The sequence below is a fragment of the Melospiza melodia genome, chromosome 20 (genome assembly GCF_035770615.1).
Source record: "Melospiza melodia melodia isolate bMelMel2 chromosome 20, bMelMel2.pri, whole genome shotgun sequence".
NCBI classification, from domain to species: Eukaryota; Metazoa; Chordata; class Aves; order Passeriformes; family Passerellidae; genus Melospiza; species Melospiza melodia.
In genome coordinates this window covers 7,942,708-7,965,651 of record NC_086213.1, presented here as the reverse complement: position 1 = coordinate 7,965,651, position 22,944 = coordinate 7,942,708, and the positions used below count along the sequence as shown (strand labels likewise).

General features: G+C 42.2%; 1 protein-coding gene across 10 annotated transcripts in view; it reads left to right on the top strand.

Annotated features, from left to right (window-relative positions):
* ARVCF (ARVCF delta catenin family member) overlaps positions 1–20,031 on the top strand; it is a 246,616-nt gene extending 226,585 nt beyond the window's left edge. For 9 of the 10 annotated variants that reach the window (XM_063173445.1, XM_063173446.1, XM_063173437.1 and 6 more), the window contains 9 exons: positions 978–1,105; positions 2,032–2,182; positions 3,509–3,701; positions 4,857–4,968; positions 5,582–5,672; positions 6,739–6,792; positions 11,364–11,455; positions 13,366–13,479; positions 14,858–20,031. In XM_063173445.1, coding sequence (XP_063029515.1) covers positions 978–1,105; positions 2,032–2,182; positions 3,509–3,701; positions 4,857–4,968; positions 5,582–5,672; positions 6,739–6,792; positions 11,364–11,455; positions 13,366–13,467 — 923 coding nt within the window. In that variant the 3' untranslated portion in view covers positions 13,468–13,479; positions 14,858–20,031. The remainder of the gene's footprint in view (positions 1–977; positions 1,106–2,031; positions 2,183–3,508; positions 3,702–4,856; positions 4,969–5,581; positions 5,673–6,738; positions 6,793–11,363; positions 11,456–13,365; positions 13,480–14,857) is intronic. The other variant, XM_063173441.1, reaches the window with a different exon arrangement.
* Positions 20,032–22,944: the final 2,913 nt, after the last annotated feature.

Genomic DNA, 22,944 nt, shown 5'->3' with positions numbered 1-22,944 from the left:
TCTAAAATATGATAGTCTGTGATGTGTGTATGAGAGATGGGTGATTTTGAAAAGAAAGTGCTGAAGAGAGAAAGTGATTTGTGTTTGGAGGTTTCCTGTCTTACTAGTAGTAAACTTGCTTTGAATTATGCTATAATTCTAGGACAGCATCTTGTTATGTGAAGAACATTCTTTTCATGCGTACAAATAATAAAAATTATTTTGCTCAAAACAAGCTTGAAATTGCCTCTTTGCCCAGGCTTCTTCACACCTTTATGCTTTCTTTGATGTCATGTTTTACTAGAAATCCTCTCCTAGGTAATGCTTACTGCATTACCTAATGCTTCCTTACTGCAAACATCCCAAAGGCCACCAGAGCAGCTACAGTGACTACACAGATGTGGCTGTCACAGTCTCCCAGAGTGGGACAATGCTGGCGTATTTCTGTGCTGAATATCTGAACTAGAGTCAGTGTTCCTCCTTGCCACTCACACTTGGGGGTGCTGGTCATTTTGACATCCTGCCCCTTCCTTCTGTCCCCTAGGTGTGTGCAGGGCGTGGCTGACAGGATGGTGTAGCTCACTCTGTTTGGTCCTGCTCTTTGTGTCTCTAAAAGTATTGAGAGATACTTGAACAAGGACAGGAGTGCAAGGTGAATTTGCAGCCCAGTCTAGAGATGCAAAGTAGTAATTGTCACAGGCAAAAATTGTCCCTTGTCACCACCTGCATTCTGGGCAGTTCATAGCATAGCACAGATTCCAGAAAGAACTGTCAACCTTAAGACAATTGTCAGCCTTTATTGACAACCTTAAAGTGTTGGTGTCTCCACCATTTCCAGCAATTGTGGATAGAATGTCTTGGACATGACAAAAGCTCTTCCTTCTGTGTCGTCACAGCTTTCGGTTGTTCTGTTAGGTTATTAAATAGGAGTATGTGTTTGTTTATACATTGTGTTCTCTGCCTTTCTTGCTTCTGTTCTCCTCTTGCCCCACCTGCAGGATTTGAATTATTGTACCAGCCAGATGTGGTCCGACTGTACCTCTCCATCCTCACTGAAAGTCAGAACTTCAACACTCTGGAAGCTGCAGCAGGAGCTTTGCAGAACCTCAGTGCTGGCAACTGGATGGTGAGTGTAGTCTTCAGTCTTTTTTTGTTTCCTTTGTGTAAGTAAAGAATAAGGGGATGCCCCATTGTAGGTGCACTGTTACTTTGTACACTTGTATCTCCTTTAAAAATGAAGGAAGTGGGAATGTCAAGGAAATTAGTTCAATTTGCTTATTGAACACATTTTGCATCTTCTGGGCTGGTGATGTTTACATAGCAGAACTATGCTCAGTGCCACCACTTCAGCCATGTAAGCATTGCTTTGTCCATTCAGAAAAGCCTGGTATTAGATAGTTATGTGTTCTGAATACTTAACTTGTTGGATTGACAGTTAGCTGAGGAAACTGCACTCCAGAGTGTCCCCTAATACCCTCTGTGAAGCATCCCCAGCACTAATCAGGCAGTTCTCGCAAAGATTTGCCTGATTACTTCTAGAACTGCTCAGCAAAGTGGGACTGATAGCAGCCTGAGGGTTGGCAGGGTGGTGTTTCACGGCTGCCTGCCAGCTTATTTTAAATAATACAGGTTTGTTTGAAAAACAATCATGAAACAGAATAAAACCATGAAATTGGAGGAGGAGGAAGATAACAGGTGCTTTAGATGCTTTAGTGTTTCCTCCAAGTGACCTCTTTTTTCCTAATCCAGAGGGATGTGTTTTCACACCAAGGTGTGTTCAGAACAGATGCTGGCAGATGATGCTTCTTCCTTCTGTTCCTGCCCTCTTTCCCCAGAAGCTGTAGGATGAACTTACACACCCTTTCTTCCTTGGTTCTTGGTGAACTTGAAAGGTTGAAGGCAATGGGATAAATCAGCACCCACAACCTAACTGGTCTTTGCAGAGAGAAAACGAGTTACGGCACTGAAGGAAGTGCCAGGGGCAAGGGAAGAGCAGCTGTATGAACTCACAGTACTTGGTGTTGTTTCTTTTCCCCTGTGTGTCCTGGTCAGTGGTCCACGTACATCCGTGCGACGGTGCGGAAGGAGAGGGGGCTGCCGGTGCTCGTGGAGCTGCTCCAGTCCGACTCAGACAAGGTTGTGAGGGCTGTGTCCATTGCCCTGAGAAACCTTTCCATGGATCGCCGCAATAAAGATCTCATAGGTATCTTCTGAACTTCTCTAACCAGCCTGGGAGCTTGGAGACCCTTGAGACCTGAGGTTTTGTCCCTTGTGTTGAGGATTTGTTCTCTCTGCAGTTTCCATCCATGTATCTGCCAAGTGGGGAGCTATTAGCTCAGAATGTATGTCCAGCCCACTCAAACAAGCTGTGGCTTGAGGGAGATCTCTAATTTGAGAGAACCATTAGGTATACTTTTTTGCAGGAGAGGAGTGTGTGTAGTAGATGTGCAGAGGGCTGGATGGGATAAGAGGTTTCTTGTCTTTTCCTTAGCTCTGGTTGTTATGGGACTTGTGCTCATAGATGTTGCTCCTTAGGCCTGCCTGGTACTCCAGTTAGAGTGGGAATCTGGCCTTTGTTGTGCTGAGCTAACCTGGGGAAGTGCAGGGAGCTCTAAAGTTGTACCTTTGGTTTTTTGCTTCCTCCTTCCTTTCTCATCCCTTTGCCTGGTGGATACTTGTAGGAGCTGGACACTAAACAACTTGATATTCTTCAAGTTGATGTTCAGCGCTGCTGTAGCTCCTATCCAAAGTGGTAAATAACATTCACCTGCCCATAAGCAGGAATCTTGAAAGGTTCAGCTGAGATGAGTTTTTTCCTCTAGATGACTTCTGTATTTAACTAAGGTATTTGTTTAAACTCTAGCTTTGTCAGGCCAGGAAATTCTGGTGACATGTTTAGGGCCATCATGGCAATAGCAAGGTGAGATTCTACCTTAATATGTCAGCTTCTCATTTTAATAGTTCAGAGGTGTAGCCAGGCAAATGGTACAGATGGATACCTGGGAATGATAAAGTCCAGATTCCCTGTTTTTTCTCAAGTACTATACATGGAGAAGGCTAGCTGCACCCAGGAGGAAACGCTCTCTTACCTTTGTTGGAGAAGGTTAATAAATGCATGGCTGCCCACCTTGCCCCAGAAGGCCTATTACAGGGCTAAGTTGAGTAAACCATGTGTGTGTATTAGCATGAATACCTGGCATTAGCCACTACTGGATGCTTTTTTGCCTCAGGCTTTGCAAAATATGATAGATGTTGGCTGTAAAATTCTAAGTAAAAATGCCTTTTTTCTCTCCTCAATACCTTTCAGAATCTGTGATGAAGGACTTTATTTTAGCTTTATCAGCTGTCAATCACCTTGAAATAATGAATGAATGATAAATACTCTGTGAAGTTACAGTCTTGTGGTTTAAAACACATGCATTATAAGGGGTTTCTTCAATATAGCAAACACCATTGACTTCTATCATTCAGGTTGGAAAGCTGAAATGATTATTAGGGCTGCCTAATGGTATCTCTTCCCCTTATCTAGGTAGTTATGCCATGGGTGAGCTGGTAAGAAATTTGCCCAGCAGGCAGCAGAGATCTGCAAAGAACCTGGAAGAGGACACTGTGGTTGCAGTGTTGAATACCATCCATGAAATCATTACTGACAGCTCAGAAAATGCAAGGTCTCTGATCCAGACACAGGGCATTCAGAAGCTGGTAGCTATCAGCAAGTCAAGGTAAGTGACAGTTGAAAGCAAAAGGCATAAGAACTCCTTGCAAACATGAAAATGTCACTATGAACAGCAGCTTTTGCTTTGTGAAAGTATTGGAGCATCCCAACGTTTCCGAGCTGTAATTTCAGCAGTTAATATAAACAAAGTAAAGCCAGCCAGCACCTTTAAATGTACTTGATGAAAAAGGTTAATTGATGAGTCACTTCAGTTGTGTTAAGATGTGCTCTCTCCTTGTCAGAATCATCTTCGCACCACATATACACTCAGCAGGCAGCATTTGCAGTGACATCATGATCTTTGGTTTTAGTTTGGAAAGCCTTTTTTCTGTGGCAGTGTTCCACTGCTGGAATGCCAGTGATGAAATCTGTTTCTTTTAAGTGAAATGGTTAATGGTGTGTGGTAATTGTTCTGGCCAAAGGGCTGCTGGTGGTGATTTAAGTGACAAATTTTCTTCCATTTAAGAACTCTGTTCTGACTGCTGTAGAGGAAACTTTGTTTCGTGTAGTTCATGTCATAGTTCATTGTAGGTGTGTTTGCTGCAGACTTCTGGGAGGGTGGCTGCAGTAGCCTTCTTGGGTTATATTGTTACTAAATATGAGAGCCACCAATAATCTACACCTGTTCTATATTATAAAAGGTGTCTGTGTACTGACTTAGTAAGGAGTAGATAAAATTTCATTTTCGATTTAAAAACAGCTTACTTTTTTTTGCTGACCGAAATTACTGTGTAAGGTATTTTAAACCATGGAGCAACTTCATTGAATAGTGATGAATAGGTGTACATTGGGATGAAGGTTTGAAAAGCAGCTGAGAACGTTTTTTTTGGTTTGGGGTTTTTTTTTCCTGAATAAATCCAGGCAGAATGGAATGTGTCTGTTTTTTGTTAATGACAGCTACAAGACAAAAGTGTCACCAGGGCTTCTGACCTGACCTGACAGTGCTTGTCCAGCAATACCTCTGAAAACACAGAAATGTGCAAAATTCATCATTTCAATTTCTGGTTTTGTCAGCAAATACCTGTAGATATTAGGAAATCACTGAATGATTTCACATATATCCCATTAGTTATAGGTTCAAATAATAGCTGTGTGGAGTATTAACATACAAATAGTTGGACGTTGCTTGATACTTAAACTGTCATTTTATCTTGCAAATCAGCCAGTCTCCCAGAGAAACAAAAGCAGCATCTCACATTCTTCAGATGATCTGGAGCTATAAAGAACTACGAAATGCCCTTCAGAAGGATGGGTGGAACAAGTCACACTTTCAGGTAAAGATCTTAAATAGGTTCTGGAAGTGCCTGAGTGGAGATGTCCTTACTTAGGCCACCCTTGCAGTCTGTAGATCCTCGTTTTCACTTCTGTTCTTCCGTGGAGAGCACAGTGGATTGTACCCTACTCAGTAACACCATCCTGCATAGATGTCTGGCTGTGCTTTGGTGTGGTCTTTGGAATGCAGCTTGTTAGGTTTGGGGAGTTTGCCTTCCTGTACAGCCCAAATGCCCCGATTTACTGGTGGAAGAATTAGTATGTCTTGTCTTAGTTGTGTCTCCTTTGAAACATTGTGTACAGCAGCCTAGGGCAGCCACCTCTGCTTGACATGCAGCCTCCTCACCTTTTCTTGTGGAAGGCTTTTGCTTCTTTCACAGGGCAGCAGTGCTGCCATTGAGAAAACAGGGAGAAAACTCTATCAAATTGATGTGAAAATGAAAAATATTCTGTCTTATCAGTATTATTATATTCCGTATTAAAAGTTCCGTATTATCAACAGAAGGGGGGCTTAAGTGCATTCCATAATCTCTCCCCGTGCTGTTGGTTCATTTATTTGTATTGTTCAGTTTCCATGAGTAGCAATTTGGTGTCTGTGTGGTTTTTCTCTTGTAGTCTGTTTCTGCAGCTCCAAAGGGTTCCAAAGGTACTGCTGGCAGGTCTGGCTATGATGACAGCACTTTGCCTCTGGTGGATAAAAGTCAAGGTCAGTTCTTCTCTTTATCGCTTGTCATATAGTGCTTTACTGGTTTTCTGGATTTGCTGTGACTGTGTTACAGCACAAGGGGGTAAAAATGAATTATTCCTGTGTGCTTTTTACCCCACAGTCTCAAAATAATCAGTCCCTATTACTTTGGAGATGGATAGAATTTCTTTCCTTACAAAATGTACACTGCTGATACCGTTTTCTCAACTTGGATGCAGTGTTATCAGTTTAATCTTCCTGCAAGTGGGGTTGATCTTACCCCTACTCTGTATTGGAGTCTTTCCATTTTTTAAATAAATGTGCCCATTTTGGCACCGTCTCTTCCTCTACCATGCAGGATTTTTTTATTGGAAAGGAGTTTATTCAAGCTCCAACTAATCCTATCTGTGCTTTTTCATGAGGCACAGCCACACCAACACCAGTGTAGCACCAGCTTTGATTTCACCATGATTGCTGTGTCTCTGAGCCTGGCTCTGGTTGCTAAGAGCAGGATTTGTCTGGTGCACTTTCTCTGGTTTAACTGCAGGCTACTGCAGAAACAACAGCCCCACACTGCCCTGCCTGTTTCCACCCTCCCTGTCTTTGATCAAACCTGGCACATGATGGAGACTGAGGATGATTTGGGTCAGCTTGCTGATGTGACAAGAAACTTCTTTTCTTTGTGGATTAGTTTTCTGTTGGCTCAGCAGATGCTGGATTGGCTGGTGTGCCATGAGAAGCTGCACCCTGACTTATTTTCCTTCTCTTTTACTCTGGAGAGACCAAAGAGAAGCTTGTTAATTGTGGTAGGTAGTCCAAAGCAGAACTGTGGTTTCTGTTTGAGAGAGAAAGCCCTGTATTACAGTGCCAAAGCAGAAAATACATGGATTACATGTGCTCTCTGAAGAATTTGATTCAGACTTCCCTTTCTGAATGGATAACAATGGAATAGTTCGGGAATTTTTTTTACAATAATCTCTGCATTCAGTACTTTATCAACCTCTCTGGTTTTGTGACTAATTCAGAACTACCAGGTTTTGAGAAAAGCAAATATACCTCAGGTTGTTCCAATGCTTCTGTTTTCTAGATAATGAGAAGTCGGGGAGTCGGGATATGATACCTATGGATGAACTTGGCCCAGGTAAATTCAGTCATAGATCAAACTCTCTGTCTGTTCCAATAGAGCACACTGTCACTCACAGGAAAGTTCAGCTATTTCTCTAGGAGATATTATTTCAGATGGATAAAGCTGACATTTAAACCAAAACATTACCTCACAAAATATTGGTCATCGTCTTTTTTTTTCTTTGTATACATGTAGAGTGTCACACCAATTTCCCCCACTACTTCATGCATATATTGGAGGTACACTGACCCAGCTTTCATTCTGCTCTTTGGTCCCTGAGGCAGCTGCATTCCGTATTACAGATCTGGAAGTCTCCAGGATTCTGAAAGAAAGAGTTGAAAATTTACTTCAATGTATTGCTTGTATTTAAATCTGTTCTGCCTTTTTTTTTGTAGATAAAACCAAAAATAGGTTAGTGTGTGTGATATTCATGACTCTGCTTTCCATTTACCTGCATCTAAATGAGCCTGGCTTTTCCTCTAGACTGAGAAGAGCCACTGACTGTCAGTGCAGTGATGTGCTTTGAGACTGATAAGCTCTGTAGTGTTAAACTTGTAGGGCTTTTTCCCTTTACCAAGGTAGATAAAGGTGCTGTGTGGTGTCTTGAGAATTTGCACCTATTTAAATGCACCTGTATGAATGCCTCCAGATCAGTTTGGTACACTGCTATTAGTAACTGTGATTGAATAAAATAGCAAGTTAGAGCCAAAAAAAAGCCAAGCATGTTCAGAAAGTAAAAGAACAGGTATTATATATTACCTTTTGTATTCTTGGAAAAATGAGATGCCACCTGCCATGAATCAACTGTCCATATGTATTTTGCCTTAGGGAACACTGAAACATTTGTTCTCACAATGGAAGAAAATGTCTTTGTAGAGGATTGCCTGGCAGGAATAGCTGTGTGCTGGCAGGTGCTGCAGAATGGGCAGTGCTGATTGTTTATAGTCTCAGTATTAATTGCTGCCTTATGCTCTCAGGAGTTACTGGTGCAGCCCTGAGTACAAAACAAAATGCAAATTTACAGCGTATGTACGGCATCAGGCAGATTCTCTGGGCCATGCTGTTCTCCAGTCTTTTTATCACCTTTAGAAGATGAGATCTGTCAAATTTTCCTGATTCCAGCTTTTCAGTGCTTTTTACTTCCAATATGACTATGACTTTATTCTCTTTTCAGCTGACCTCTGAAATAGCACAACTTCATTTATCCAGTTTACTATCCTTAATTCCAGGGAACTGGAATAACAACATTTCATCTCTTTTCTTCAGGCTCTTCCAAATGTTGCATGTTTTTTGTCTTATGGACATATTAATATGAGAAGGCTGCTCTAGACTATATTTTCAGATTTTAACTTCATAGTGGACTGTTATGTTCTGGAGTTTTTGTTCTTTTTCCACTCTGGAATGAACTGGTCCTTCCAGCCCAGTGTTCATCCCCTGCAGAGTACATCCATACAGGACTGATGGTTCCAGAACATCCCCACCTGTCTGCCCCTCCTCTGTGGGTTCTTCTCAGTGTTTAGGCTGTCCTGGTGCCTGGGACTTTCCTGTTAACCCACATGGGCTCTGCTTCAAGATCACAAAAAGAAAATTGCTGGTGCAGCTTCTTTGCTAATGCTGTAGGGGTTATCCTTCTCAACAGAGGAAATCACTGGGCTGTCATTGGTGAGGGAGGCAGAAGGATCCGTTCCCATCAGCCAGCAGTACTGGAGCAGTCAGGTCCTTCCTGTCTGGGGCAGTGGAACAGCCTGGGCAGGGTGTGGATGTGCTGGGAGACAGAAGAAACCCCATATTATGAGTGACCATGGGATGATCAGGTCTGTCAGGTGTCCCCACTCCAGGCAGGCTGCAGAGCAGCAGTCCACTGTCACTGTGTGCCTGGGGCCCTGCCCCAAGCTCTCTGCAGAAGCAGCAGAATGGTGATCTCCAGTCTGTGCCAAATCCTCCAGAACTCTGTGTGTGCTTTAGTTAACCTGCAGGCACTCAGACAGGAGCACTTGGGAAGTGAAATTGTTCAGACCAGATACACAGAGTTCAAATGCCACTGTTCTCCATGCCCATCTTCAGGCATGACTTTTCCTTTCTCCTCCTTCTCTTTGATGGGTTTAGAGGTTTGACCTTTTGTAAGTTGAGAACTGTGTGAGGGCACAAATGGACTGACACTGGCAGGCATGTATTTGGTCCTGTAATCTGTGATGACATAAAAATGTTGCTGTAGATTGAGGGGGAGATAGAGAAGCAATAGAGATGACAACAAGCAGGATGCTGAGAGAGAGAAATAAACAAGCCAAGGATGGGACATTGTTCTATTGACCAAAGTAACTTTTGTCTATACAAGGGATTGTATTAAGTCAAAGTAATGTACTTATACCTTGGAGCAGCAAGATATGTATAGATCTTTATGCCACAGAAGCAGTTAATTCTAATTGTCTCTTCAAATGAATCTGAAATATGGGAGAAGCAGATTTCTAACTTCCTTGTAGAGCTGTGGTTCTCAGGGCAGCGAGGTATTTCTTCTCTAATGCAGCCTCTTTCAATTTCTCATTTTATTTGATCAAATCATGAACTTCCTATCTCTGCTGCTGCTTATCTTGACAGAGGCATAGAACAGTGTGTGGATTTTGGACACATGACCTGTGGGTGCCAGTCTGTGTACAGGCCAGGGGCCCATGGGACAAAATGCAAAATGTGTTGGAGTTCAGATGCAAAGGGCAAAGTTCTTGAGTGTTCTTTGTTGTCAGATTACTGCCAGTGCAAAAATTGGATTTTCCTCTTGCTGATGTGTCCTGGCTAAGTATGGGAGTTTTAACTTTTTCATATTATTAAATATCTGATTTGGTTTTTTATTTTTTATTATTATAATTTACTAATGACCTTGCTCCCTGGGAATTATCACAGCTGCCATCAGCTTCACTTAGTGGCTGTGGCTTTCTGGGGGTAGTTCAAAGGTTTCCATTGTGTCTTGGCAATTCCTTTTGGAAGTATTTGTCGATCATCCATGATGATGCCACTACAAAAATGCAAAGTGATCCATTACATCCTTGTGAGTTACCATGAGATTGTAAAAAGCTACCACCCAGATGCTGCAAGTTTAATTTTCTGTTTTTGCATCACTGAATTCATACTTTTGTGAAGTATTTTGTCCTAACTAGATGATGAATCTGTAGATTAGGACATAGCCTACTAGCAATGTTCATGCCTGTCATTTGAAAGAGAATTATTGGTCGTGCGTTCCCCATGAGTGCTGGCTGGGTAGCTGGGTGCAGCTGGTTTTTTTCTTTTTTTGTTCAAAAGGAATAGCTAAGAATGTCAAGCATCTTGATTGTCAACAAGTAATTGTAAGTTTAATGCTGTGTAAGAAATCATGCTTTATGATCTGTGAACTACATGTATAACTCCAAAATTCCTTAGTTATTTTTGGTCAGCATGGTTAAATCATCTTTTACTGCCCTTGATGTCAAAAATGCATCCTGCTTCAGGTGCTTGTTTGCTGGTCTGTGTGCACTTGGGTTTGAGGCACACAGAACACTGCAGCTTTTCTCAGTTTAACCCGACTCTGTGTGCAGTTGTCATGTGGGCAAACAGTGCCATGAGAAGCCCACAAATACATCACTCACTTTTCCTTAATGGCCTGTTACAGGCAAGTAACAAACAGAGAGAGAGGCATTTTCATAGTTTATGTAAAACTTTTTGTAGTATTCTAAAAACACAGTTTGTCAGGACAAGAAAACATTAATGATCCCTCAGTTACACAGGGGAAAACAAAAGCCTACAGGGAGGTATAAATTTGGGTGTTGTTTACTCCAGATTACAATGCTGTCAAAGCAGAGCAGGCAAGGATCTATTTGTCACTGATAATGAGGGAAATTTGATGCATCACGAAAATAAATTAAGTTTTGCATTGTCTGACAATGATTCAAAGCAAAGGTTCTGAAATAATTACAGCCATTTCTTTATAGAACTCTCTCACAGTTTTCTTCCTTGTGTTCATCATGTTTTCATGCTGTTCCTTAGTTGTCAGGAGAAAAGGCACCAACAGGTGCTGCTTTGCAATGAAAGACAGCCCAAGCACAGCAGGGATTGCATTGAGATTTCTTCCAACTCGACAGGCCCTTTTTCTCAGTGCTCTGACGGGGACTCTTCCAAATTATTGTCATGTCCTGCTAGTAGTCAGGCTCAGGAAAAGTGGTAACAGGCTGCAGAGCATTCAGAGAATGAACACAGCCAATTAATCAGACTGCTAAGCAAGGAATGCAGGATTTGGGCTGAATTTGGAGCTCATTAGCCACAGGGCATGAGATGACAACTTGCTGCTTTCCTTGGGCACACTAAAAAGTGCAGCAGGCTGGGAGGAAAACAGTGCTGCTTGCTAATGAGTGCCAGCATCTGGCAGTGCTATAAAAAGAAGGCTTCTCTGTTTGTTTTTAGCTAGTAAAAATGAAATTTCAGAGCTGGAGCACATGAGAAGCAGGCTGCCGGCATCTTTGGGTTGTGGTGGTTTGTTTTCCTTGCTAAAGAATTCTGCTTGCATCAGCTCTGTTTCTGCTCTTGTTTTTGCTTTGTGCCTGACTGTTGTGTTTTCTCCTCAGATGGATATTCCACCATCGACCACCGAGACAAGGAGCGCAAGTACAAGAGCAGTGATAACACAGGAGATGCTTCTGAGAAGGAGCCTTTAAAAGTGAGCTCCCCTTCCTGCTGAGGGTAGTTAGTGCCTTGGGAAGAAAGGATCCAGTGTCCTCAGCCAGAAACACAGGGCAGTCACTCACCAGGGGGCTGTGTAAAGGGCCTTCTTTTATTTCACATAAAGGCATTATTTTGTAATTTAGCACTTGGCTAACTAGAAATAAAAACAAAATGTTGCTTTCCAGTGCAGCAGCAAGTGCAGGTACTTGCTCCTGTACTCTTGTAAATGGATGAGGTTGTAAAGATAGGAAGTGTTTGTTCTGTTGCCTGTTGTCCAGGCAGAATTCCCTGGCCCTGAGCTGTGTAACTGTGCTCAGACTTTGTTTTGACAAGTCTCTTCAGGTTGTCATGCTGCTTTATTGTCTTCATCATGAGAAATAGGTGTGATCTTGTGTGTCCATGTCCAGCAGTGTGGTGAATAGGACTCATTTCTGCAGCACTCATTCACAGTCCTGATGGTGGACCATGGCCATGGGCCAGGGAGATTGAGAGCGAAGAAGAGACATGCACAGTTCTCTGTGTGTTTTCTAAATACAAATTTAGACTACTTTCTAAATGAAAATAATTCTTACTTTACAAGATTTTTTGTATTATGGGCTGTGTGCAAGTGTGGCTCAGTAGGCTCTGTGTAATTTCTGTTGCACTTCTGTACCTTTTCAGAGTAAAAAGTCTGTGAATGTAAAAATGCTGTGGCCACCAGTTCTCCCTGGCCTTAATACAAGCTTGGATTTTCCCCTGGGGGAGTAATTTCAAGAAGGAAAATGAGGATTCATTGAAATAAGAGTCAGTGGTAGGAGACACTATTGCTAGTCTGCAGAAGGCTGTCCTTAATAACCTTCAGCACATTGTTGATAAAACCAGAAAATCCAGGTGATTTCTGTTGATGGGAAGCAGTTAAACTTCAGTCAGCTGAAAGACAAACCCACCATCGTTGAACAGGGAAATAAAAAAATGGGATTTGGAGAAAAATACTTCCCTAGATGGTAAACTAGGAAAACTGCACCAACTTGTCTGTTTTAACTTGCCTAGTCAGGCATTTCCTGCTGTGTTCTGCCTTTCCAAGAAGGTACACCCTGGAGAGTGGCTTCAATCTGCCTGGACTTTTTTTAAGCTGATTACTGAAGTCCTACAATGTGTCCCTCTCCTCCAGTTGGCAAGAGATGGTCCTGCTTGAGGCAGTATCAGTCAAATAAACTTCCTAGTTCCCTCATCACAGTTCAAGTACAGTTGTGTAAGGATGCAGCAGGAATGGATGCAGTAAGTTATATAAGAATGTTGATCAATAGGAACTTGGCAAAAAATATCTCTTTAAGGAAAATAGGATAAGATAGGAAAATTAACAAGTACTTGTTATTTTTTCTACTCAAAATTCATTAACGTGGTCCAATGCAACCCTCAAAATCACATCAAGCATCCCTAACTCCAGTGTATGACCAAAGTGAAGGACAACCAGAGTTCAGGAGGTCCTGCTTTGCTTTTATGAGAAAGAGAGAAAAAACATTTCACCTCAACAGTGTGTGACCCATAGGCTGTGCTGCCTCTTGGTTCTGAGCACCTGGGGGTAGCCTGAATCCAGGCTATTGTGCACAGCAACAGTGGCCACAGCCCTGCCCTCACCTGGGCACAGCTGAGCAGCTGCTGCTCTTCCTCTCTGTGCTGCCAAACAGAAATGTGGCTGTGGGGGTTGTGGCTCGTGAGCTGTGTGCAAGCTCAAGGGAGGCTGGGAATCCAGGGAAGTGTGGCCTTTTGGCTGTTGCAAATGCTTTTGTCAGTATTGTGCCTTTGCTGATGTTGTTTCTTTCTCTACCACTAATTTTCCCTTGTGCTACTTTAAGCTGACTTGTTTGGTGGTTTTGTTTGATTAATCCGCTCTGTTTTGCTTTAACTCCTCACCCTGTGCTGCAGAATGACACAAATAGGAAAAACATTAACAGGAGTAACAGGGCTTCGGTGAATCTGGTGGATGCCCGTGACATTAAACCCCAGCCTGTTGACTCCTGGGTCTAATTTGCATGCATGGTAGGTCCTTTTAATGGTAATTGGGGCTAGTGAATAACTTTCTCTTGTGCATGATCTGTATAGCTGTGGGATCTCTTCAAATCTAACTGCTAACTTACAGATAGATGAAAGTGCATTTGGAAGAAAAAAAAAGTGGTGTTTATACTATTCAGTGTATCTTTAATGAAATGCAATAAAACACCACAGTTTGATTAAAAATAACCTGTCAAATAACCAGGCAGAAAATTAATATTGTGAATGATTAGTTGTCAGCTGAAATGTGAAATATTTCTGCTGTTAGGCCATGGGAATGAATTTGAGTATTGTGTTCCTGCTTCCAACCATTTTTCTCCCTCAATGCTCATTATAAGGATTAGCCTGAGACTTAAGAAAAAACATATCCTTGACTATTTTTGGATGTCCCCTAAGGTTCCCACGAATTACAGCAGGAAAGCTGCTGACTGTACAGGAGTTACTTTGCAAGGAGAGATGATATTGGTTACACAATAAATAGTGACCCACAACTCCCACTTCCCATTTTCTTTTTTTTTTTTTTTTATTGTGTGTTACTAAAGAAAGGTGCCTTTTTGTTGTGTTCTAGTTGTGTGCCTTTGCCATGTGCCAAGTTCCTCAGTAATGTTACCAGCCTTTCCTCGCTCCTGCCACTGCTAATCTGTGTCCTGCTGTCTTGCTCGAGTCACCCCGGTGATACCTTCTGGCACTCCGTCAGAGGATGCTGTGTTTGGAACAGCAGGTGTTGTGCCCCTGGCTATGACTAAAGGAAAATTTCAGTGACTGTCATGAAGGCACTGAGCAACTTTCCCATCAGAATGGGCAAGAGACTTTAAAGGCCCAAATTCCTAACCATGAGCTGTCATTCACCCACATAATTCTGCATGGAAATCCCTTTCAGTAGTGGGAGAGAAAGCTCCTGTATGTTTTTGGGTGGTGGTGCTGGATATTTTTTTCCCTCCTTCCTTTCAGTCTAATAGAAATGCAAGGTGTTAGCAGATGGTTTCTGTTTCTGGTTGGAAGCACCTGCCCAGAGAAGGCTTTCAGCATTTTGAGGTGCTGTCACAGAGCAGGTCCTGGCACCATTGGCCTCCCACGGCTGCTCAGTGCTGCATGATGAGCCATGGTGACTCAGGCACGGGGTAGCATCAATGTGCCTGTGGTGCCTGCTTCATTCCCGCACTCTGCTCCGAGCAGTAAAGCCCTACAGGTGGGGTCCTGACTTTGAAAAATTAAGTTTGTGCTTGTTTTTCCCAGACATGCCCATCAAAGAGCCCATGTGTTGGCATAGGTTGGCATTTCCAGTCACAGTCCTACAACAAGGTGATGGAGATCACCAAGGCCATGCTAATGACTGGTATTAATCAGTTCTGACTTTATTTTGCAGGGCTAAAGTCCAACCACATTTTTTTTAATTGAGGGGGGAGAAACAAACATTGAATCGACCCAGAGGATCTCATCAGTCACCACTGCCATTCAGACTGGGAGGGCTGCAGGTCCCAGGAGGGCGTGGGGAGCGAACCCACCCGAGTGCCATCGCCCGGAGCACGATGCCTTACAGCGAGACACTCTGCTGCTTAACTCCCTGACATTCCCACCAGAGACAGCCACCGCCTCCCCCTCCCTCCCTCCCACTCCTGCAAGAAGAAAAGCAAGAAAAGAGAATCCAAGCTTCCATGTAGCTGGCTGTGTTCTTAGGTGACTCTTACGTGTGGATGGTGCCAAGTTGGAGAAGCGCACATCATGGGGCAGCTTCACAGCGAGACGGGAACTGCGGCATGTTTGAAATGATACCGTAGGTGTAGCCATGAGGAGAATAGCACTTTTCTGGTTTGGGGTTCATGGTTCTGGTTTTTGTTTTGGGGGATTTCTTTTGAACTGTGACTCTTAACGTTTTTGAAGGCTTTCTGAAAAATGTTTAGGTTTTCTTTATTATTCCCACAGAAGGTGCAGGAATGTTGAGTGGGTTTATTGGATTTCAATGAAGGGAGAAAATGCAGAACAAAAACTATTAAACGCTAGTTAAATGAACTGGAGAGTGGATGACAAAATTGATGCAAGCTGTATAATCTGCTTTTAGAGTAAGCTATATCAATCACAGTGCTATATTATCATTATAATCTGGTGTACAATACTTCTGCCTTTTGAATTCTGTAATGTCTCTGTTTTTATTTCTACATATTGAAAAGCAGTTTATGGAAGGTTTCAGTGTCCCTGGTTCAGAAATATGTGCTGGGAAATGGAGTTGGCTGGCTTTTTATTTTCATGTTCTCAAAGATTGCAATAAGGAGCTTTTACATGTTAAATGTATCATTGTTGCATTGATGATGATGAACTACTTTTGCCATAGCTGTTAAGACATTGAAGGAAATAGGAGCTTTTTTGTAGGATGTCTCATTTTGAACACACTATAAATTTGAGATGGGTCTGTCACTTACATTTGATAAATTTTTCAGTGTTGGATCCATGTTTGATTTGGGCTAAAGATCCTGATGAAAAATGCCACAAAGGGAACTGGTTTGGCATTTTAAAATCATTGTCATGGTTTCTGTGTTCCTTTGCTTTTGAGATTGCATATTTCACGTGGTGTGAAAATCACCTGTGTGCAGCAGCTCTCCTCCAGGATGCCAAGGCCTGCCTTCTGTAGGGGAATGTTTACCTCAAGAAAATGTACTCTGCAAATGTGGTATCTGAAAATGCCGGGGACTAAATGATTTCAGATCACTGATTTTCTCCAGGCATTGGTCAAGGGAGGGCAGCAGATGAGAATAGGAAGCAAATGTCTCAGCATTAGCATTGAGAGGACTTTTGCTGATTTTACTTGGTTGCCATTGTTCTTTGATTGCCACATTTAGTTTTAAACAAGCTCCTAAAAACGGTGTGACTGGAAAGCACATCCTTGAGTCTAGCAAACATCATTTACGGTTTTCAGTGCCTGCCGTTCCTTTTGTAACTAAAAAGGGGAAGTATCCAACAATCTCACCTCCCCCAAAATATTACTGTAATAGTAACCATTACATTTTTTGTAAAAAAAATTTTAAAAAACTTTAAAAAAAGGCAAGTACCAAGAGCTTTGTATCTTCTTGAGTATATTAAAAATTTGACATGAATACATATATATAAATAAATAAAAAAGTCTATATATCTATATATATATATTGTTGTGCAGAGAATAGGTTAACAAAACCATGTAAAGTAGTTTGCAGGAGAGGGAAGCATTTGTTGATTCAGGGAAAAAGACTGATGCCAGAAGCTGTCAGTGATTTGGATGATACGTGTGCTGCTTTGCACGCTCCCTTTTGACCCTCATCTTCCACATACGTTGCAGTGTCACTTCTGGATCCTGGGGAAGGTGAAGTTGCTTGGAGCAAATCAACATAGCAAAGATTTGTTATTTCACCTGCATGAGAGTCCTATTGGGCCAAAGATGCTCAGCGGATCAAGGGAAGCAAAGAGAGGCACCTGTGACTATCTATGTCGGGGCAGTGTCTCTCTGTGTAGACATAAAGTGTGGCAATGAAACCAGATACATCGTCTGACTGTATATTATATCAATGGTGCTCTTTTCATACTTGTTCTGCCAATACGCGGAGACCCTTTTAACCAAGCTACACAGAAGAGTTTTATATCACTTTTGGTTATGTACTTGGTGTATTCTTTTTGTATATGAAAGGATTTTTTTAAAAACGTTCAGTAATTAGCAATGGAACCTGCTTTGTAGCTGACTAGAACAGTGTAAGAGAAGGGCCATGCTGTCAGTCTGTCCCTGATCTACTTCAAATCATATATTTACCAAAGGAGTCTGAGAAAAAGTTCACTTAAAATAAAGACCTGACTGTTGAAAGGAGTCTCTGCTAAGACTTTGTGGTTTAGTTATTGTGCAGATATGTCAAAGCCAGCAAGAAGTTATCAGAGAAAACCGCAGGAGGGAGCAAGTGAAGTGACTGGGGCCAATTATGGTCATGACTTCCAATCCTAGGTATCCCATGGCTCTTATTGGGACACTACAGGGACACTCAGAATCTGGGTTGGAGTCCACGTTCATCTGTGTCATTAATGGGCTAAAAACACTAAGGATATTGGAGAAGCAGATTCAGACCCCATCTCACTTCTCCCAAAAGTCTTTTTTGTATTTACACTGCACCCTGAACTGTCCCTATCAGGTTAAATGGCACTGGCTGCCCAGGTCATCGTAGCAAACTGTTCTTTGTTTTCCTGGGGGTGTTACAGCAGCCAGCAGAGTTGTGAGCTGACAGCATGGTTTATTGCTGCAGAAAATCAGAGGATGGTGTGTCAAGAAGTTGGATACCAAGTTGATGGGCCAAGGCTTCCCCTGGGAATCACACATCAAACCCCTACCCTTCCCATGCCTTACATTAACAACTAATTCCCAAGTATGTAGCAATAACCCATCCTCAGCACTACTGTGGGGGTTTTTCTTCTTGACAAACTAACTCTTTTTTGGATGATGAGGAAAGAAAACAGATTGGGGGATGATTTGTATGTGAAACAATCACCTTGTATTATCAGCCCACCTGCTGAGGTCCAAAGCAGAGTACTTTGAACCAGGTCTGGTGATTTAATGTCCTTTTTGTCAGTGGCCAGGGGCTCACTCGTGGGATGTGTGCCCACCCCTGCCCTCACCTCTCCCCTTGTTGGCTCAAGTGTGACTGGCTGTTTGAGCTGTTCTGGAATGTGGGTGTATGAACCCGTAATTGTTGTATTTTGGCAGCAGGGACTGTATGTAAAGAAGGGAAAGTGGCAGTGTGTGTTGACTAATGCTGCAGTAGGGTCTAGAGTCTCCTGCTAAAAGGCAGGCACTGCTTTTTAGGGCTCAGGTTGTGACCTCCTCTTTTACTGTTGACTCCACTGTGAAAACAGGAGGGAATCTGCCTGCAAGGGGCTGGGATAGAAGAGATTTCTACCTGCAGAAATCATAGTGGGAGGGATGGTTGTGGAAGGAAGTGATGGTGTTGCAAGACTCCTGCTAAAGAGGAGGAGGAAATTTGATGGCCCAGTAAGGGCTGAGATAACACAGGGGAGAGGGAGACTTCTGACAGCATGTGATTACTATAGAACCTTCTTCCTAGAAGTTGGCTCACATATCTCCCTGGCATTTTCACTGAACAAACACTCTGTGCCAACTCCCCTGGAGAAGCATCAAGTAAGTGTGCAGCAGTTGTGCTTTATGGTTCCCAGCTCAGTCAGTGTGTCTGTGGAATCCAAGGAGGAGAGCAAAAGGCAAGGCTGTAGGACATTTTGGTTCTGTTGTGGATTTAAGTAGCAGTATAGCCATACATACAACTCTAGGTGTGTTGTCAGCTTGAAATGCTCCCTAGGGAACAGCTTGGGCAGCCATAGGTCCCAATCTTCAGTGTCTTCTGTTCTGGCATAACTGCTGCCTATCCCAGATCTGTTCTCACATGCTCAGACCTGGTTCTGAATGTGCTTCTATCAGAAAAGCAAATCTGGTCTCTGTTGCCAAGATGCCCCTGGGACTAGGAACTGACTTGCTGTCAGGACCCATGAAGAAAGCCAGGGGTGGCATGTCTGTTACAGCAGTTTCCTAAGTTGGTGCCAGCTCTGAGGAGCAGTTTCAGCAATGCTTTCTAGCAGGAAAGCCTTGTGCTAGGCAAGCAGTTTTCACTCCTAGAGCAGTTTCATGAGACTGAAGGTGGTGAGTTACCTTCTGTTACCTGCCTTAAGGTTGAGCATGGGCTCAGCTACCTGTGAGAGAGGTGCACATGTCAAACCCTCGAGCAAGCAAAGCTTCAGAAGCCAAATGGGCACATAAGAGTGGTTATAGCCTCATCTGCTGAGCCACTGCTGGCTCAGTGAAACCTACAATGTGCCAATACTTTCAGCCAGCAGGTTTGTGCTGTTGGGGTGGAGTTTTTGAAGGTGTTTATATAGGTGTAGTTTTTTGCAAAATTTCTTTGTGATACCCCTAAAATCTGGTGTTTCCTTATCTTTGACAGAGAAAATCTCTGATTTACTGATACAGTAACTAACCTAGTGCATTTAAGGGGAAGATATTATGAGCCTTTGTTTTCTGTTTAAAGTTTGACATCAGGGTAGGATGATCTGAAGTCCAAGGTGAGGAGGAAGATGGTGCAGATACTACAAGGCCTGCCAATCTGGTTCTTACTGTTCAGAAAAAAAACAAAATAACTAGACTAAGAAGCTTACTGGTAATTAGTAGCTAATGTGTTTGTAACTATCATGTGCCTTAAAATTTTCATGGTAGGAGAATTTAAAAAAATCAACAATGTGTTTTCTGTAATAACTGCTCAACATTCTCTCTGTAGATTAGACTGGTGGGATTTTGCATTGTATTTACACTGTACTATAAACTGAAACACTTAGAATGGTTTGATTTTACAAGTATGGAGAGGAAAAAAAGGTGGATTATGCTTTTCATAGAACAAATATTACCGTGACAGAATGTATTATTATTATGATAGGATCTTTCCATAATGCAGACAAGTAGAATGCTTGTTAGAAACCAGGTATGTAGGATAACAGTTTGGTGTGTTTTCAATAAACCATGCCTGGAAAGAATACATGTGCCATTGGTTATCTTTTTGTTACATCAGGTATCTCAAATATTCTTTGGCTTTTGCAGCAGCAGTTTTCTGTGGCAGGGGATTATTCAACCCTAGCTCAGGTCAATACTCTGTGTTAGCAAAAGGTCAGTGGTAATGACAGGCAATTGAAATATCCTATAAATGAGTAAAGCTGAACATTTTTGACTCATTGCCATATGCTGGAGTTGTAGCATGACCCTGGACTGTAGATCATGGAGTTTTTTGGTTTTTTTAAATATACAGACATATTTCTGTGGGAAAAACATCTGCATCACTGTTCAAGGGCCCGCATGTCTGTGAGCACAGAACTTGCTGATATCTTTTCCATTTGGAAAGTTACTAACCTCAACTAAGTCATAAAATCTATGTAACTTTACAAAGATTGCACATTTCTGAAATGTGTGTAAGAAAACCAAATTGTAGTAATGTATGAGGTTTCGTTGACACAAGAAATTGTTACTTTGAAGATGTGCCAAATAACTTACATTTGGTACTGGGGAAGGGAAGAAAATCCACATAATGAAGAGTCACCCATATAAGGCAACTGCCAGTTACCAACAGATATTCATTCTCTTGAGGACTGTCTCATCTGTGTTTGTGAGATCAGTGACTGGCACACCTAAACACACTATATTCACCACCGTGCCTTTATGAAGCCTGACAAAACCCGATTAATCTCCACAGAATGTTCTGCAAGGTCTTAGAAAATGGAGGTCAGTTTTTCTGAGTGAAAGGTTGATGAATCATTGCCAGTAACAGAGTTTGCCATAGGAGAATTCCTGATTGTACCATTCATAGCACTGTAAGGTTTCATTTACATGCAAATGTTAGCAAACAGAGCTTGGAAGGTCATCTCCAGCTTACCTTCCCTCCTTATTTCAGATGTTTTAAATGCATCCCCAGGTGTTTTGTAAAATCATCTCTGGATCTGTTCTTGCAGCTGGAGGATTCAGTTTCACAAGTGCTGTGATAAGATGTGGGCTCCTGGACTTAGCATCCTGCAGCTCGGTGTCATCGTTCTTCCACTGCAGTGAGGAACCTTATTTTCCCTTTGTGGATGCACTAATATGGCAATGAATAGCAGATGCTGTAGGTAAGGTACTGAGCTAAAACAAATATGTTGTTTTTACAACTGACATTTTATAGCTGTCAAAATGACTTCATTTCCAGCTTATCACAGGTTGGGCAAACAGAAGTGGTGAGTCCTGCAGGTGAAAGGTTAATCTGGTAACAGTGGGCAAGAAATATCACAGCCCTCATCTGTTTCAGGTTTCAGCAGTGTCTTGGGGTAATATTCTGTCCTCAGGGGGCCCCTCCCCAGTGTCTTTCTTTAAAGGTCTCTTAAGCACAGCAGTGGCAGGATCTTGTTCTGGTACAAGCTGATGGGGGGGGGTCTTTTGAAACAGGAAGGTGCTTTATAATGTCATTAACTGAGCTGTAGAGACAGAGGCAAAGACTGCAACTCAAGTGCTCTGTTCAATGTGTGTGCACAGCAATCATAGCTGTTATTTGTAAGGTACCTTATAACTGATTCCTGATGGACTGCTCAGCCAAGTAAGGACACATCACTGCCCTGCTGGTGTCACCTTGGGTGGGAGAGTTGGGATCTCAGTGGAGAGTTGGGATCTCAGTGGTTTCTCTCTTCTTGCTGCTCTTGTAGAGGTTTCTGTATGTTCCCTTCACTGCATTTAATTTGACTCATTGCTCAGAATTCTCCAGTGAGCTGCTTTTCACTTCTTCATGCCAGTGGGAGGAGGCAGTGGCTCCTGTACCCTGCTCTGTATTCAGACAAGTAAATTCTGATGGAAGGATCACTTCCATGAGTGCTGTTATGCAAAAGTCAGTAGTGCTATGTTTGACTACCTCTTAAATCCTCCTCCTTTCTTGAACAATATTTTGAAAGACAGTATCATGTCCCTTTGAGTTAACAAAGAGGCTCTGGCAGAAACCAGACCTCACTCTCATGCACTGCCTGAATCACTAAGACAAGCTAGACAGTAACTGTCATCTGGAGAATAGGTGTAAATTATCAGTATTTGGTGAGATCAGCCATTTCTGACATGAGCTGTGAGAATTTGCAGAGATGTGTGTTTGTTGCTTTAGGGAAGTTCTTCCCCTTGGGAGCTTTCTATCAGTGGTCCACTCTCCTTAAACACATGCTCCACACACACCATTCCATACACAGTTTGTGCAAGCATAGGTTGTGTCTTCTAACTGCAATAGGCTGATTGTTACAGTTACACCCAGTAGGTTTTTAAAAATATGTTCAAATTAGAAGATCCACTGTCTGCCTTTTCCTTCTCCCAGAATTCAAAGTGTGACTTTATTTTGAAAAGTGCCTCTTTTCCCTGGGATATTCCACATTTGTGTCAGTGACTCCAGATCATATTTGCTCAACTGACCAAAAGCCTTTTTTCTAATTGTCAGTCATGCAAACTGAGTCTGGCTTTTTTCTTTTCATCCCTTGCCACCAATAATTAAGAGCATTTCAAAAATGTAGTGAAGTGGAAAATTTTTTTGTACATATGGAATTCTGCAAATATTCTGATAGAACATACATTGTGTTTATTTTTACTGTTTGCCATGTTGGAGATGCTTTCTAATGAAGTAAAATACCTTTTTATACTAAAAGATGGCTGTTATATTTGCCATATGTATTACAAATACATTATTCACTACTGCATCTTTTGAAATATCCATTCTATGAGTTCCCACCTTTCCTAATCTTGACAGTCTCTTGAACAGTAATTTTGGCCATTATTCTGATCCTCTCTTGAAAGTGCAGAAGAATCTACCTGTTTACTCTTACTTATCCTTCTGAGACTGGTTTGCTCATCAGCCTGTGTGATGTGCCCTGCTGTGACAGGAGTTGGGTTCAGAGGTGTTT